This window comes from Arachis stenosperma, chromosome 6 (genome assembly GCF_014773155.1).
Source record: "Arachis stenosperma cultivar V10309 chromosome 6, arast.V10309.gnm1.PFL2, whole genome shotgun sequence".
In the NCBI taxonomy this organism is placed as follows: domain Eukaryota; kingdom Viridiplantae; phylum Streptophyta; class Magnoliopsida; order Fabales; family Fabaceae; genus Arachis; species Arachis stenosperma.
In genome coordinates, this window is record NC_080382.1 from 1,583,081 (window position 1) to 1,599,919 (window position 16,839).

At 36.8% G+C, this 16,839-nt stretch overlaps 4 protein-coding genes across 5 annotated transcripts; 3 read left to right on the plus strand and 1 right to left on the minus strand.

Moving 5' to 3' along the window:
- The first annotated feature begins 207 nt into the window (after window positions 1-207).
- On the plus strand, window positions 208-1,040 carry LOC130936592 (uncharacterized). The gene is made up of 2 exons (XM_057866684.1): window positions 208-435; window positions 507-1,040. Exons 1-2 carry the CDS (start codon window positions 311-313, stop codon window positions 829-831), a joined length of 450 nt encoding a protein of 149 aa, XP_057722667.1. The 5' UTR covers window positions 208-310; the 3' UTR covers window positions 832-1,040.
- Window positions 1,041-2,798: 1,758 nt separating this feature from the next.
- LOC130935620 (mitochondrial import inner membrane translocase subunit TIM44-2-like) lies at window positions 2,799-8,706 on the plus strand. Its single transcript, XM_057865448.1, has 14 exons — window positions 2,799-3,020; window positions 3,179-3,285; window positions 3,765-3,848; window positions 3,988-4,063; window positions 4,413-4,457; window positions 4,539-4,940; window positions 5,032-5,100; window positions 5,357-5,421; window positions 5,545-5,613; window positions 5,713-5,785; window positions 6,578-6,682; window positions 7,469-7,540; window positions 7,656-7,718; window positions 8,394-8,706. Exons 1-14 carry the CDS (start codon window positions 2,946-2,948, stop codon window positions 8,523-8,525), a joined length of 1,437 nt encoding a protein of 478 aa, XP_057721431.1. The 5' UTR covers window positions 2,799-2,945; the 3' UTR covers window positions 8,526-8,706.
- A 795-nt stretch (window positions 8,707-9,501) lies between these two features.
- LOC130932438 (pentatricopeptide repeat-containing protein At4g01570-like) lies at window positions 9,502-12,368 on the plus strand. Its single transcript, XM_057861763.1, has one exon. The coding sequence runs from the start codon at window positions 9,502-9,504 to the stop codon at window positions 11,893-11,895; it is 2,394 nt and encodes a 797-aa protein (XP_057717746.1). The 3' UTR covers window positions 11,896-12,368.
- Window positions 12,369-12,474: 106 nt separating this feature from the next.
- Window positions 12,475-16,386, minus strand: LOC130933437 (pre-mRNA-splicing factor SLU7-like). 2 transcript variants are annotated; one of them, XR_009067723.1, is made up of 11 exons: window positions 16,187-16,386; window positions 15,630-15,793; window positions 15,398-15,510; window positions 14,792-15,202; window positions 14,548-14,683; window positions 14,151-14,450; window positions 13,747-13,963; window positions 13,490-13,593; window positions 13,135-13,203; window positions 12,779-13,040; window positions 12,475-12,696 (listed from the first exon to the last, which is right to left on the minus strand). XR_009067723.1 is itself a non-coding variant. In XM_057863051.1 (10 exons), exons 1-10 carry the CDS (start codon window positions 16,200-16,202, stop codon window positions 12,963-12,965), a joined length of 1,608 nt encoding a protein of 535 aa, XP_057719034.1. In that variant the 5' UTR covers window positions 16,203-16,386; the 3' UTR covers window positions 12,510-12,962. The 2 variants fall into 2 exon arrangements, 1 of the variants encoding a protein (XP_057719034.1); XM_057863051.1 differs by having other exon boundaries at window positions 12,510-13,040.
- Window positions 16,387-16,839: the final 453 nt, after the last annotated feature.

Consider the following 16,839-nt stretch of genomic DNA (forward strand, 5'->3'; position numbering starts at 1 on the left):
ACTATTAACAAAAGAAATGCAGATCCAATCGAATAGAAGTCCAAAACCCCTAAATTGGGCTACTTCTTTGGATCATGAGTTACACAAAATTGGGCCTTGGTCCAAAGATTCTCCAATTATTAGTCCAAAAATGAAAGAAAAATAAAATAAAATCACGTGAGTCCCACATAAAGAAGAGACAGACAAGAGACAACAGAAGAGTGCAGTGCAGGAGCAACGTTCAAAGTTCAAACCAGTAAAAACCAAATCAACAAGAAATCTCTAGCACTCAACTCAGCACTCAAAATCAGCACTTGCAAGTGCAACGAAGATGAAGACAAGAATAATGGCCTTCCTCGCAGTCCCTCTTCTCATTTGTCTCCTTTCATTGCCTACTACTTCTTCCCGCGTCCCTGGCTTTCTGTACACCCGCACCACCGGAAGATGCACTGCACGGTAAGATAATTAACAATTGGACTTGAATGAGTTATATGAATAGTTAGATGTTTTTGTACCGCGTGTTGTAGGTATTGGAGTGGGAAGAGAGAGGCGTGGCCTAGGATGGTCCCGGAGACATCAACGGTGAGAAAGGTGTTCGGGTCGAGGGTGTACGAACGGTACAGATCGGATCTGACGCTGGTGGAAGCGACGATGAGGAACGACGAGGAAGATAACCCCTTCGGAGGGTTATTGAAGGAAGGTACTGCGGCACTTTTGAACTCTTACGCGAGGGAAGGTTTTCCTTACCGTCCTTGGCAGGTCAAGACTCTTCTCATTCAAGCTTTGGTATCTGAAGCCGCAGCTTCTTCCCAAGCCAACCAATTCTCCCTCGCTAACCACGCTTGCTCCTAATTAATTATACATAGCCTTATTAATTTGACTTGTTAGGACTTTATATTAGGTAATGCCTGATTATTACAACTCGTTTTGCTTGGATTCCGTTAATTGACCTGAAATCACTTCTGTCTCGTGTGATTTTGGAAGATAAAATGGTGGAACACATGTATCTAATTGATATTGATATGCTATATATGTGACTGCACTTAGTGCTGATTGTATTATATTTACTGCACTCTTGGACTGGTCTTTATTTGGATTTGAATGTGGCTTCCTTTATTTTGCTTAATAGTAATTGGCTTGCAACGCATTACTTGCCTACCATACAAATTAGAGTTAAGAGTTAATACTCAAGATAACTTTGAAATTGGATCTTCAATTTAATTTAGCCTTTTAATTTTTAAATGATTTAAATTGTATCTTGAAATTTTAAGACATGACATCTAGTTGGTCCTTTTCTCAATTTTCATTGCCCTAGAGCTATGGCACGTTTAATTGACAGAGAACACCCCAAGAACGTGAAGAAGTTGTGGTATTCAGTAGTTCCCTCCTTTTTATCAAATATCTTGTAGACATAAACTTCCTTCACACCATCCTTCAACAATGGCGTCCCAATTTCCAATCTCAAATGCTTCACTAAACTTTTTAGGATATGCGTAGTTTTAGTATTATTTTATTATTTAGATTCTATTCTCATGAAAATTAAATATATTCGAAGGAAGCTAGAAATTAAAATGATGGTATTTTGATTTTTTGAAATTAAATTTCAAACTTTAAACCAAACATAAAAATATAATATTTTCAGTTTAAAATTTTTAAAAATTATTTATAATTTCTCTAACCACACACACCCTTAAACCTAGATTCGCCTCCACCTCGTTCGTGGCGGTGCTGCTACTTGGCCACCCTGTCTGTCACAACGATTGGGATGCTCTCGTAGCCCGCCACTGCCATAGCGCTAATTTGATCATCATGTCGAAAAGATTTCGATACCGTAACCAAATCGTCTGAGATTGAACGGATGTTCTTGAAAGTGGCTTCGATGAGAAATGATTGGTTTTATATACTCTTACAAACTGTCTAGCATCAAACTTTTTGTTCATTGGCTTTGTTGAGTTTGTTCTAACTCCTAATTTCATTTAGCAAAGGTACTAGATAGGTTGCTCATAAACATTGCTCTTACAAATTTATAGATAACTTATTTTCTTATTTTCATATACTCCTAATTTATTTTCTCATTTTATAGATGACAAATTTATCTGCTACGAAAGCAAATCTGTAAAGTGTGTTATTTTCTTAATGAGTTATGGCTTTGAAAATAAAGTATTTTCTTGAATGCTGGGGCGGATTCTCTTTTAACTTGTCTTTAACTAAAATAATCAGTTAAATGCTAAATACCACGGTATACACATATATTGTTAACTTCTGATTTTTTATTAAAATCTTTTTGTATCTATTACGACTTGTAAAATTATGCAAGATATGTATGATTCATATTGTGTGAATTTATGCAATACAATTCATCAAATTATTATAAAATAGTTTGCTATACAACAATTCAAAAGATTATTTCCAATTTATTTTTGTCTCTTAATCTTTTATTGCGTCTACAATTAGAGCAATTTTAACTTGTGAAAATAATCTATAGAATTTATCATATTATTTTCTAATATTTTGAATATATTTTTGTCTTTTTTATATTTTTGTTTATTTATTCTAGAATTTTTTAAAGATATGAATCTAATTATCAGTTATTTAATATAAAAGATTAAAATTGGAAACCATTGAAGAAGATAAAGAAATATGTACCATCCCATTCCAACCGAACATTTTACAATCTCCATGGGCATAATTCATGGTCTAATTCATTAATAATTAGGACAAGATAATTTTTTTTGGTATACTAAGGACAATTGGGCCCGTCCAAACTAGGATGAAATTAAACGCTCTAACCCTAAGCCCATAACAAGAAGAGAGAGAATCTTACGTGTTTCTTTCGCCTCCAATCTCCCCAATTTTCTTTTCTTTTTCCCCAAGAACTTCATTCCTTCATTCATTCTACAATACGCAACTGCAGCTCCGAACAACACTCCAAACAACCAGAAAAATAAATAAAATTACCAAGTCCAATGGCAAGCAGAAAGCTGCTACGTGATTTGTTACTCTCCAAGCGATCACTTTTTCTTCCATTCACACCAAACCAGGTTCTTTATTCCCTTTCATTCTTCTTTTTCCTTCTTTTTAATCCAAAATTCGTTTCGTTTCTTCTTTTTTTTTTTTGTGTTACTGAGGGTTTTAGCTGTAATTTGTTTATTTTTATTTATTTGTGTATTTATTTATTTATTTTTTGGGGGCACGACAGGGTTCGAGTGCGAGGTTGCGTCTGCTTCTGGCAGAGAGGGGTGAGAATGTTCGTAGGTACAGTGTCTTCGATGAGTTCTCTAAGAAAATTAAAGGTGAAGCTGAGAGGTATTGCTCTTTTCCCACCACACTCCATCTACTTGCTTTCTGCATTTTCCTCTTGTAATCAAATTGGAACCTTGGGAGATTGATTCTTGATAGTTCCCGAAATGAAAATCTATTCTAGGTTATCAATTCCTTGCGAGTTTAGGTTCTTAAAGCGAGTTTAACAAGTTGAGTTTATGATTAAGTTAACTCTTGAGTGTTATTACTTTTACTAGTTGCTGCTGCTGATATGCATATGGTGTGAATATGAAGCTTACTAGATTAGGCATATAAATCATCTTCCTGAAACAAACGGCAAGAATAGCAAGATTGTTCATAGTTGGAGACAACATAGGTTGAGTTTGAAATGCCTGTTTCTGCATTTCATGGGCTCATTGCCGTTCTTGTATATCATGTTCTCTTGATTTTTCTGAGGTTGCCTTTCATTGCACTCATGAGTCTTACTACCTGCTGCATATGTTTTGTTTGTTTGACAATTCTAGAAACCCAGAGTTCCAGCAGTCTGTTAAGGAGTTGAAGCAAAAAGCGGGCGAGCTGAAAGGGGTAAAAGAAGAGTTGAAAGAAAGGTAAGTTTAGCATTGTGGTCGCCATAATGTAATAATAAGCTTCGAATTTAGTTATTAATAGGTTGAGACATACCCTTGTATGTCAAGGCTTGCTCGGAACTTCAATGGAGGGCCTGAGATGATGAAATGGTGAACGCAGAACAAAGCAGAAAACTGAGCAGCTGTACAAAAAGGTGGATGGAGTGTGGACTGAAGCTGAAGCTGCTGCAAAGAAGGTACAGTTTATGGTCGTCTTTCATTATTGGAAATATTGGAAAAACGCCAGGCTAACCCTACTATAGAACAAATATGCACTGTAGCGTGTAATATAGAAAAGCTTCTAAACGACCCTACACTGATCTGGATGCAAATTGAAGTATTTAATGGTTTAAAATGGTGCTGTTATTGGGCATAGTACTGCTGTCGTTGCCCAAATTCTTTGCTGGTTATCTTGTGCAGCAAAAACTTTTGATTCTTCCAAATCAATTATTTTACACATCTGGTTGGGAACTGATGATCCCCTTGATCTGCTCTGAATAACCTGATGTGTTACCTGGAATTTGATTAATAATTATACTTGTTCAGGTTTCTTCCAATGTAAAAGAGAAGATTTCAGTGGCAACTGAGGAGGTTTGTTTCATGATTTACAAATACACTCATAAATGTGATTTACAATTGAAGGATTATTGATCTTATTTATGTGTACATTAGGTGAAAGAGACTTTTGGGATTGGAAAGCAGGATTCTTCTGGATCAACTAGTTCTTCAGCGGAGCAAAATGATAATGCAAATCAAGGTTCAAAAGCATCACCTAAGGAAGAGCAAAGCAAAACCTTTGAGTCAAGTAATTCTTCAGATTCTACTTTTGGCAAATTTAAGTCAACCATCCCCCCAAATGTTTCTGCTGCTTTCCAAAAATTAAAGGAAGCAAAGTTCGTAGACATAGCCAAGAAAGGTTATGACGTTATAAGAGAAGAGCTGAGTAGTAATTCAACCAAGAGAAGGCGTGTTCCTTTTGCATCGCCTGGGGAAAGAAGTGATAGAACAGAACTTGTTGTTGTGCCTTCTAAGCAATCTTGGTGGAGTAAGAAGTTTGATGAGTTCAAGGACAAGGTAACTCAGTTAAAAATTCTTGTGATTTGATATTTGGATAGTCTTCGAAACTTCTCCATTATTAAGTTATTTTTTCTACATATTCCTTTAGGTTAAAGCCCATCCTGTATCCAAGCGATTCATTAAATATAGTGACCCAGTGAAGACAAAAGGCCAAGAGGTATGTTTCACACTCTCTCTCTCTCTCTCTCTCTCTCTCTCTCTCTCTCTCTCTCTCTCTCTCTCTCTCTCAAGAAGTAAGTTTCTTTATTCTACCAGCTAATTTTTTAACCTGTCACTTTGTTTTATAATGAGTTATGTATTTGGCTATGATTGCACCCATAATTGCTGGTGTCCTGCAAAATAATGCATTATTCTTTCATTTGACTTAAAACTCATCTTATATAGGGTTCATATTTCACATGTCTAATTGACAGATAGTAGAGGACTTGCGGGAACGATATGAAACCAGCGACAGCCGCATTATTCATAAAATACAGGAGTATATCTTAGTTCCTCTACATTTTCTTTTTATTACCAAGTGACATTTTTCTGTAAATAGTAATGCATAGTGCATTTGTCTGGTTTTAGTATATTGCCATAATTTTCCACTCTCATTTTACAGTATCAATGATGGTTTGTTTCAAGAGTCAGATGTTGCGCTTTCAAACAAGGAAATACGTCAACGGGATCCGTAGGCCCTCATGCCATTTGTTTTTTTTTTCTCTTAGGCTTAAATTTGATTTTTATATTCCTTGACATCTCTTTCTTTTATTTTGATTACCTGAGTTAGGTATTTTTCCTTACCCGAATTTATGGAGGAAGTGCAGGAAGCAATAAAACCGGTTCTCAATGCTTATATCAAGGTTAGTGCTAACTGCTAAGCTTGAGCCAGAATGTTGGAAATGTATTATATTTTATGTGTAATGCACATGTCAATGGTTCCTTGTTTTGCACAAGATAAATCTATGTTTAAGATTCTATGCTTAAGACTTGGAATGGTGCTTTGCCTATTTGCTATCACATTCTAATAAGCAACAGCTGTCACTTTTTCAGCTCATCACTTATCATGCAATTTTCTTTTAAAACCAATCTTCAGTATCCTCTTTGTAACTTAAATGAATATTCTTTGTTCCAAGCCATGTGCTCAATTGCTTCCTTCGCATCAATCGTAAGAAAGGGAATACATGATGAAGATGAGAATTCATTGTATTGGACATGATGGTCAGAGAAACAATTCTGCGTTGGAGTTCGAGATTTGAGTCGTAGGTTATAGATAATTGGACAGTGTATAAATTTCTTAATTATTTTTTGTGTTACCTTAGTAGTAATCTTCAACCATCCGTTACAAGCCCTCTCTATTAGTAATTTTCTGAAAAGAAAAATGTTTCCTGTGGTGTGACATGTGGTTTATTGATGGTCTTTTATGTAGTGGGTTTCAAGAACGTAAACCTTTGTTAAATCTTGATATGTTCAAAGAATATCTTGAAAAAGAAAAAACAATTGTTGTATCCAATGTGAGGATTTGAATCTCACTGATTTAGAAAGTAAAGTTCTAAGCAATTATTTATGCTGGAGAATTTGGCTAAAGAAGGGGAAGAAGGTGGAAGCATTAATGGTTTCCAAGTCAGATTTTAATTATATATGCTATGGTATAGGGAGATGTTGAAACCCTGAAGAAGTACTGTAGCCCTGAGCTGATTGAACGTTGCAAAGCAGAGCACACTGCCTACCAAAGCCATGGTATCTTCTTTGATAACAAGGTAAGTTTGCAGATTTCTTGAAAATTTCTTATTGCTTTCTTTTCAATTGCATTTCTTATTCAATATGAAATTCTACCATGTTGGGGTTTGCTAAAGTGTTTGTCTCTTTTTTCCTAATAAGAAAGGTCTTTGCCTTTCATTTTATTTCTTCAATGTTGTGTTAAATTTGGTAGGGTTAAGTCTTACAAATTATTTTGTAAGGTTAAGTGAAAATAAAGTTCCTCTGTTGAAATTACTTTAAACAAAATTTGCTTGAGCAACGATTCTGATGAACTAGGTAAATTACGTGTCTTTGACATAGGTTGCCTTGCTTCCTTCATATATGAGTAACTAATAGGTACAGCTGAATGTGTTGGGAGTAAAGTTTAAAGAAGCAGGACTTTCCTTAGATCTATGTAAAGTTGTGTCCGTCTTGTCTTATCGGACAGTTTCTATTTTTCCATCCCTTAATAAGTTCTTAGTTATTTCTATTTTATCACATCTTCACTTCAATGATAAAAATGAAATGTGATTACTGGGTTATCTCTGGTCACATTATAGTATTTCTCAAATGGTGCAATTGTGTTAAATATTTCTCATTGATTAGGTTGTCTAAGTTAAGCATTTACAACACTCCTGTTATCTCAAAATTTGCAGGCAACGCATCTTTACAAATCACATTAAGATTATAGTTATGTATTTTATTTTGTGTGATCTTTTGATAGTTATTCCACAGCCTGGGCTTGTTTAAGGTGCTTGTCGCTATTAGGGTGTGGTATTTTATTTTAAATTTAACTCTCCCTGCAGATCCTGCATGTATCTGATGTAGAGTATAGAGAGACAAAGATGATGGGATCATCTCCAGTAATCATTGTGACGGTATGTAACTGATCCTTTTCCGCATGTAATCATCATATCTTACAAATTTTTTTGTCAATTTATTCTTATTCTGCAGAGATGATGTTATTCTGATTATTCGTTCAATGTTTTTCAGTTTCAAACACAGCAAATCTATTGTGTACGAGACAGGAATGGAGCAATTACAGAGGGAGGCAAGGTAAATGTGTTTTGTTTTTTTCCTTTTATAAACAAAAGTTAATTGTATTTCAGTAGCTACAATGTGGAGATGCTGCTGGTCTTCTTAAATATATCAACACTGATATCAAAATCAGTAAAAAGAAATAGGATAGTATACTTTTTGTTCCTAAGGTTTGTATTTTTTTTCAAAAATACCCCTAACGTTTAATTTTATTCAATTTTGTCCTTAACATTTTCGATTCATTCAATTTTGTCCTTAACGTTTTCGATTTGTTTCAAAAATATCCCTAAACATTTTCAATTTTATCCCCAACATTTCCAATGGAGCTAACATCCAAGGGTAATTTGGATACAAATCGAAAATGTTAGGGACAACATTGAATACAATTAAACTTCAAGGGTATTTTTGAAGAAAATCACAAATGTTAGGGACAAAAAAATATACTTTACGCAAAGAAATAAAATTATGTTACATTGCGGTTTGCCCGTGTTTGGCTTCTTTTCCCTTTTAATAATCATACAAATCTAGTTTACATGAATCTGTGTGGGGGCGTTGAGGGTCTTTTCTGTTGGTTTTCCTGATGAGGCTAACTATGTGCGACATTTATGTATAACAGTTTTCCTCTTTTGCTAGTGAATGAAACATTGCTTGTCAGGTGGTTAACTATGTTTTACACTTCCGGCTGTTTAATAGGACACGATCCACACTGTAATAAATGCTTGGGCTTTGCAACAAATGGAGCAAGATGAAGGTGGAGAAGATGGTATCTACCTAATGTGGAGACTAAGAGAGATGCAACAGCAAGGCATGCAAACCCTCATTTAGTGTTAGCTGTAGCTTTTCACATTTTTGCTGCCTTTTAAAGTTTTTGTATGGTTGAGGCGTTGAGCCAACTTGCAGAGTACCCCATGTGCGCACGGGTTGTATCCGTTGAAATGTTACTATTGTTAACAAGTATTATATATTCTTTTCACAAAATAAGAAAAAAAAAAGGTAAAGTCTATTTTGTCTTCATGCATTCTAAAAATCTAAAAAAATATTTTTGATGTTCAATTTGTTTCAATTTTATTTCTAATATATTTAATAAGTTTTTAAAATATCTTATACACTCAATGTTTCAAAACTCTTAATTTCAGACTCAAATTTCCAATCTCAAAATCCAACCCCAGTGATTATCCTAACCCATCATGTCCCCGTCCGGCCGTGCCCCTCAACACCACATCTTTTGCCCCACTCCACTACCACCACTTGCCTTCACCAGCGAAGAACTTTTATAATTAATAAAAAGTCAACAAATCTCGAGATGGAGAGCCGATTGAAGAGCAGGGAGCAATAACAGATGTAGAGGTGTCGAGAGAGGAAGGCGAGGCGGAGGTGAAGGCGAGGCAAAGGTAGTGGTGATGGTGTAAGAGTTTGTGTTTTTAACTTGAGGGGATGGGGGATGGTGGGTTAGAGTGGTTGGAATCGAAATAGGAGTTTTGGAGTTGCTAGGATTATAATTTTGGGACTAGAGATAATTAAAGTCCAAAATAAAAAATTAACTATTGATTTTAAAAAATTAACATGAATTTTCTCTTAAATTTATGAAATATATTAGAGTGAAAATTGTAATAAATTAAACATTATTGTATTTTATTTTATTTTTTTAAATAAGAAAATTATAGTGTACAGAGCAAAGTTTAAAGAGAATCTCTGAGCATATATTTGCTCATCCTTCAACACTCCAAAAATAATATGTGCAAATAAAATAAAACGACTTTAATCCTTTATTAGAGCAAAAATTAAAAAGTAGAAACCAACCATGGTGGATTTGTGGCAAAGAAACCGTGCATCAAAAAAACTGGGAGACATTCTCACTGTGGCCTCCATCACCAAAGCTCTCTCAGAATCAGGAGGAACACGCAACCTTCCTCCCTCTCTCAAACTCACTCATTCCATCGTCCTCAACGTCCTCTCCAACCCCTCCCTCCACCCTTCCAACAAGCTCCATTTCTTCCTCTGGTCTCGTTCCCATTCCTCCGCCCCTCCCCCCTCCGCCGCCGCCTACTCCTCCCTCTTCCGCACTCTCTCCCACCCCGCCCACCTCCACCATGTCCCCGCCCTCCTCCACTCCCTCAAACAAGACTCCCTCCTTCTCGATTCCCGCTCCTTCAAGCTTCTCCTCGACGCCTCCATCCTCTCCGCCAAATTTGATTTGGCTCTGCAACTCTTGGATTACTTGCAAGATCTTGGCGGCAACCTCCAGCCTCAAATCTACAACTCTGTTCTCGTTGCTCTCGTTAGGAAGAACCAAGTGCCGCTGGCTTTGTCCATCTTCTTCAAGCTTCTTGATTCCACCGATGATGGTTTTGATTCCAATACAGCCAATGAGTTGTTGGTTTCTCTTAGGAAAGCAGGAATGAAGCTGGAGTTCAAACAAGTTTTTGATAGACTTAGAGAGAAGAAAGGTTTTGCTTTTGATACTTGGGGCTACAACATTTGCATCTATGCATTTGGTTGTTGGGGTGATCTTGGTGCTTCTTTGACCCTCTTCAAGGAGATGAAGTTGAAGGAGAAGGAGAAGGAGAAGGAGTCGTTGGATTATGGTTCCGGCAGCCATGCTTGTTCTTCTGTTGGACCTGATTTGTGCACGTATAACAGTCTCATCAGTGTGCTTTGTAAGGTAGGCAGAGTCAATGATGCACTTAAAGTGTTTCAAGAGCTCAAAGAAGGATCTGGCCATGAACCTGACGAGTTCACTTATAGGATCCTTGTTCAGGGTTGTTCCAAGACTTACAGAGTACATAATGCCACCCTGATTTTCAATGAGATGCAGAATAATGGATTTCGACCTGATACGGTTGTTTATAATTCTATGCTTGATGGACTCTTCAAGGCCAGGAAGCTTACAGAGGCCTGCCAACTGTTCGAGAAAATGATCGAACAAGGCGTGAAGGCATCTTGCTGGACGTATAATATTCTGGTTGATGGATTGCTTAAAAATGGGAGAGCTGAAGCCGCGTATACTCTCTTCTGCGACCTCAAGAAGAAAGGCCAGTTCGTTGATGGTGTTACTTACAGTATCATTGTGCTGCAATTTTGTCGAGAGGGTCAACTTGAGGAGGCACTACAATTGGTGGAAGAGATGGAAAGCAGAGGTTTTGTTGTTGATCTGGTTACGATAACATCGCTCTTGATTAGCATTCATAGACATGGTTGCTGGGACTGGACGGACAGGCTTATGAGGCATGTGAGGGAGAGTGATCTGGTGCTTAGTGTTCTCAAGTGGAAAGCTGGAATGGAGGCTTCTTTGAAGAACCCAAAGAGCAAGAGAGACGATTATTCGCCAATGTTCCCTTCCAAAGGAGACTTTAGTGATGTCATGAGCTTCATAACTAATGCTCAGGACGCCACCCTTGATTCACAGCACGGTTCGAGTTTTCAAGACAAGGAGAGTTCCGGTAACAAAATTGATGAGTGGTCGTCGTCTCCACACATGGATAAATTGGCCGAGTCCTCGCTCAGCACTTCCCAGTTGTTTACTCCTTGTCGTGCGCAAAGAGTTCAAGAAAAGGGGCCAGATTCTTTTGATATTGATATGGTGAATACTTTCTTGTCTATATTCCTGGCCAAGGGAAAGTTGAGCTTAGCTTGCAAGTTATTTGAAATTTTCACTGATGCAGGTGTGGATCCTGTGAGTTACACTTTTAATTCTATGATGAGCTCATTTGTCAAAAGAGGTTATTTCACTGAAGCTTGGGCTATCCTGAACCAAATGGGAGAAAATCTTTGCCCAACTGACATAGCAACATATAATATGATAATTCAAAGCTTAGGAAAGATGGGAAGAGCAGATCTGGCCAGTGCTGTTCTTGATAGGCTGCTGAAGCAAGGTGGCTATCTCGACGTTGTTATGTATAACACATTTATCAATGCTCTGGGAAAGGCAGGCCGGATTGATGAGGCGAACAAGTTCTTTGAGCAAATGAAGAGTAGTGGGATAAATCCCGATGTTGTCACATATAATATATTAATTGAAATTCACAGCAAGGCAGGACGGTTGAAGGATGCATATAAGTTCTTGAAAATGATGTTGGATGCTGGATGTCCTCCTAACCATGTTACGGACACAACATTGGATTATCTGGGAAGAGAAATCGATAAACTGAGATACCAAAGGGCATCAATTCTGAGTGAAAGAGATGATACTTCTTGAACTTAGTTCTAGTTTTTGTTGATGTGAAATCACAGCAATCATAATTGAAGCTCAAAAGACAAAAATTCAGGTCTCCGATCGACTCACAGATTCAACACAACTTTGAAAGGTGTAATTTTACCACCTGTTTCATTCAGTTCGAATATCACCAATACCCAACTCTCGTTGTAAATAACTATTACTCAGCACTGGAGTAACTCCGACCTTTTGTAACAGAGGACGTTGGAACGCCCTCTCAAACCTTAGGATCAGTGGTAAACAATTAAATATATTGTTCCAATTGAATTTTTCTTTATAAGAATCAACGGGGCAGCAGTGTTCAATCTTTCCACCATTTTACGAACTTTCATCATCATATTATTGGATAGTCGTTTGATATTATAGCAGAGTTTGTAAAGAAAAAAAATTTGCGTTGTATCACAAGAATTTGTTTCATCCTGGTAAACTGTAACCTCAAATATTATAATTTTTCTTCATTCTATATCAATTATTGCTCAAGCAACTTCTTTTCTTTTGGATCACTGAAAAATATAACAAAAGAACACGAGCATAGAAACTAACCTATACTCACTGGAAACATAAGGATATCAATTTTTATAATATCTGAGAATAAGTTTGGGAAATCTCTCTGAAACATGAAACATTCAGGACAGTACAACTGTTTCCATCACTTTACAAAACCTTTGTCAAGTGGCCGGGGGAACATATACAGTTTTGCAGCGCCTATCAAGGTATGAAGAGGATGCTAACATATGAAGTCAGGGCGACCATAGCAAAATTGGTTGTCAAAGATGTCAAGTTCTGAAACAAATTTATTGAGCTTGGGATTCAGAAAGCAACAAACATATACATTCAAGCATAATATAATATTACAGTCTAGTACCCAATTCAATATGCATGCCCAGAACCCCAATATCTTCTCTTGCACCCCTCTTTCCCAGTAGCCAGTGATGGCGGAAAGATGTCTATAAAGCGTTTGATAATCCCATCTGCCAAATCCATGATGCAGTGAGGACCTGTGCAGACTTATCGCAAGGAGGCACAGATTTCTTTTTCCCTCTGCAAGTTCAGTTCAGGAAGTCTTTCATTGGATCATCATGGTGTACTCTCTTCATCCTGTATGCCTCCATATCCTCAGCCGTAACCTATAACATTAAGAATATTTATATATATGCAAAAGGGGGCAATGTATTTTTATAAACGCAATTCTTATCCAATGGAATCTTAAAATAATCATACCTCATCATTCCATCTGACATTATATTTACGCTTCCTCTCATCTTTCTCTTCTCTCTTCCTTTGATCCTCCTGTAAAACCAAACTTAACAAATCAGGCACCAAGATAAAACACTAATCTACATTTTTGAAAATTTTCACCTGGACAGACCCAAATCCCCAAATAGGGGAAGAATAAAAACGCCTAACAGATCCCCTTCTTTTATGTGAGAAAATTCGGAGTCTAAACTAGTGGGTGACTCCATTCATGGTTTAGGTCAATAACCTTTATCAGGACAACACAAATAACTCATTCTACAGAAGGAAGAAAACATAAACATTGAAGAATTAGAAATATGAATAAGAGACTTGCATTTACCTTTTTGAGGGCCTCAGCTAGCAACTTGTCATCCAGGACTAGATCATCAGGGACATCAGTTCCCCATGTAGCAAGCTTTTTCTCCTCTGTAGGTGTAGGATCCTCTACACAGTTATACAAAAAAGATCAAATTCAATTAAGAGAATGTCAAATATGAACAAACGCATCAAACAGAGACAAAAAGATGGCAATAGAAAAGGAAAAATGAGGATAGAAGCAAAATTAAATCTAGGTCTGGTGTATGTCAGTGTACAAACCTGCAGCAGCCTCCTTACGGGCAATATTAGCCTTCATAAGATCACTTGCAGCCTCAGCAGCCTCTATACCGGCAGCACCAGTGCAATAGCTATTACGTATGGTCTGCTTGCAGCACTTATAGCCCCATTGGTGATCCCTCCACCATGAGCCCCAAACAGTAGTATGGTTGTTAATGTAAACATCCTCCTCATACTTGCTTCTAGGAAGTGCAGCCTCCTGTTGACAGCGTCAATTATAAAATAAATACATAATCAAAAGAGACATGACGTCACTAAACAAGAAGCGATATATATGTGAGAGTGTATTTTAAAACAATACAAAAGCAAGCATTATTTTTAAAGGTTTAGAAGTAGAATTTTAAAGTTCGGCAATAAAAATTTATGGTTTATAATGCAAAATTTACCTGTCCCTTGATAATTCTACCAGCTCGATCATACTCGACTTGCCTCTCACTTTGACCAAGAAGGAGTTCTCTTGGAAGTTTGTCCTCATCAGCTGCATTGCCATACTTCTCTACAATGGTGTCCTTTGTTTGAGATTTCAGTTTCTCCTTCATGACCTTAAAATTCTTATAGAGCAATTCAGCTTGTGATGGAGCTGCTTGCATGTGAACATCTTGCCCCTTGTCAAATGCTTCCCAAGCATGGATGTTTAATTCCTTAAATTCTAGAGCTTGACCACTATTTCTATATTGGTTATCACCCTACAGAAAAATAGTAGATTTAATCATATACAAGATTAGCATACATACAACATAAAAACAAGAGAGGTTTCTATAAATTCAGATTCTAGATTCTTACCCCATAAAACTTCTCATTTGGATCTGCATCCGGAAGAGGATCTTCACGCATAGACCTGGTCTTGGGATCGTAGTGTGCAGAATTGACTTCAAGATTGAGAAGGTATTTGGCAGTATCCTCTCGAATACGCAGGTTCCTAAAAAATATATTTCAGCCCCAATTCATCTAAGATAAACCATGAAAGTGATGCAGGACCAATTATTGTGGCCCTAGATTATCGAAAAGGATGGAACCTAGGAATTACCTCACAGTTCCTGTACTTCCACCACCTGTTGTACGCACACGCTTCTCAACCTTTGCAAAGTCCATTTGTTTGCTTTCATCAACCTTTGCTTCATCTACCCTTAGGTCATCTTCCTCTTCATCCTCATCACTTGCAGCATCCTCCTCCCCATTTTGGTTGCTCTTCTCCAACTTCTTAAGCTGTTGTTCCTTTAAGTACTTCTTTCGAGCTTCATCTCTAGCTTCATACCTCTCAATGACTCGAGCATAAGTTGAAGCATCATACCCATTCCACCTGTCCCGTTTGCCATCATAGTCAAGCTCAAAAGTTTCTATCTTTTCATCAGGGGCTATGTGCTTGTTTGTCCATTTTGCTCCCACTCTCCTTGGTCTTTCCATGCATGACTTAGCATCATGTGTCATAGCTCCACAGCTAAACAATAAAATTAATATTAAGCAATAAGTCAATCCACTATAAGAAAATGACCAGAAAAAGTAAATAAAAGAAGAGCCAATGCTTATGCAAAGGGTACTAAAATTCATGATCCCACCGAGAAGATAGTCAATGAGAACATTTACATCAAGACACACAACAAAAACACACTAGAGTGATAGATAGATTACTTACTTTTCACATGCACCTTTCCTGTACTTGTCAGCCTGGAAAATTTTAGCACCTCTATCATACCATGATTTGGTGTAATTGGGATCGGATTTCCACTTCCTTTGATGTTTTAAACTCTACAAAGGCAAAGAAAGTACAATTCAGAATAACAAGTCCATTATACATGAATAATGTCTCGAATACCAAAATTTCCTGCAGATTTAAAATAAATAAATAAATAAAAAATAATACTTACAGGTCTCTCAGCGTTAAGATACCAAGGTGCAGATGACATATACTGGGGAATGTGAGGGTTAATTTCTTTACCATCTTCATCCACCTCAGCTGGGGCAAGCCCAGCTTTACGTGCTTCCTCTAACTCAATCTGTTTGCGATGGTCCTCCCTGGACTTGAATGCCACTGCAATCCGCCCCACCCAAAAAAGAAATAAATTATATAAGTATTGCAAGAAAATTCACTAACGGCCAAAAAATTAAGCTTTGAATTGGAGCATCTCTGATTTTTCAATCTCAATACTTGCCCAGATATGAAAGAACATTACAACGCCACCTCCCCCCTCTCTTCTCAAACCTCCACAGAAAATCACTCTCCCCCCCCCCCCCAAAAAAAAAAAAAAAACGAATGGAAAATCCCAATAGGACTGAAGAAATTTTATTTTTTCCGAAACAATTAGCTACAGAAAAGTAAACAAATACTGCAAACGCTCAAACTATTAAGAGCCGATAGCATAAACCCTAGGGTACGAGAATTCACGAGAAAAGGGATCGAAATTGAATGAAAGGAAAAAGGTACCTGAAGCGGTGGCCATGTTGTGAACAACTGAAGAATCAGTCGGAAGAACGAAGAGATAAACGAAATGAACAAAGAAGCAGAAGAGAGACGCTGATTGTGATTTGGTGTTGTGTGATTTACGTGTTCCAAGCTTTCTCTCTCTGATTTATTATAATAATTGTGAAAACCTGCAATTTTTTAGATAATGGCGGTGGTGCTCTGTTTGTTGTGATTTTGGTATTGATGGCGGTTAAAAATATAAAAACCCATGATTTTTGGGCTGGGAAAAAAAATTTTGAAGCCCAACTTCGGCCCATTTTCCTTTTTTGTTTAATTTTTTCATATCTATTATTTAATTTTATCTAAAATTTATAAGGTGAATGCTACAGTGGATACAGTAGTTTTAAAACTTTAACAGAGTTAAAAGGTATAGATAAAATTAAGGTAATATTTTTTATTTTCGAAACTTTTTAATTTAATCACACTTTTATTTTTAATTATTTCATATTAAAAATTGTCAAATAAATTGACCTTAATTTTTTTAAATTTTATTAAAGTTTTATAACCATCATAATCCTCATAACCATAGTCACCATAAGATGCAACTAATGATAAATTATTAGATCTATATAAATTATATATATTAAAATTAAATTTGAAAAATAGTCCACTCA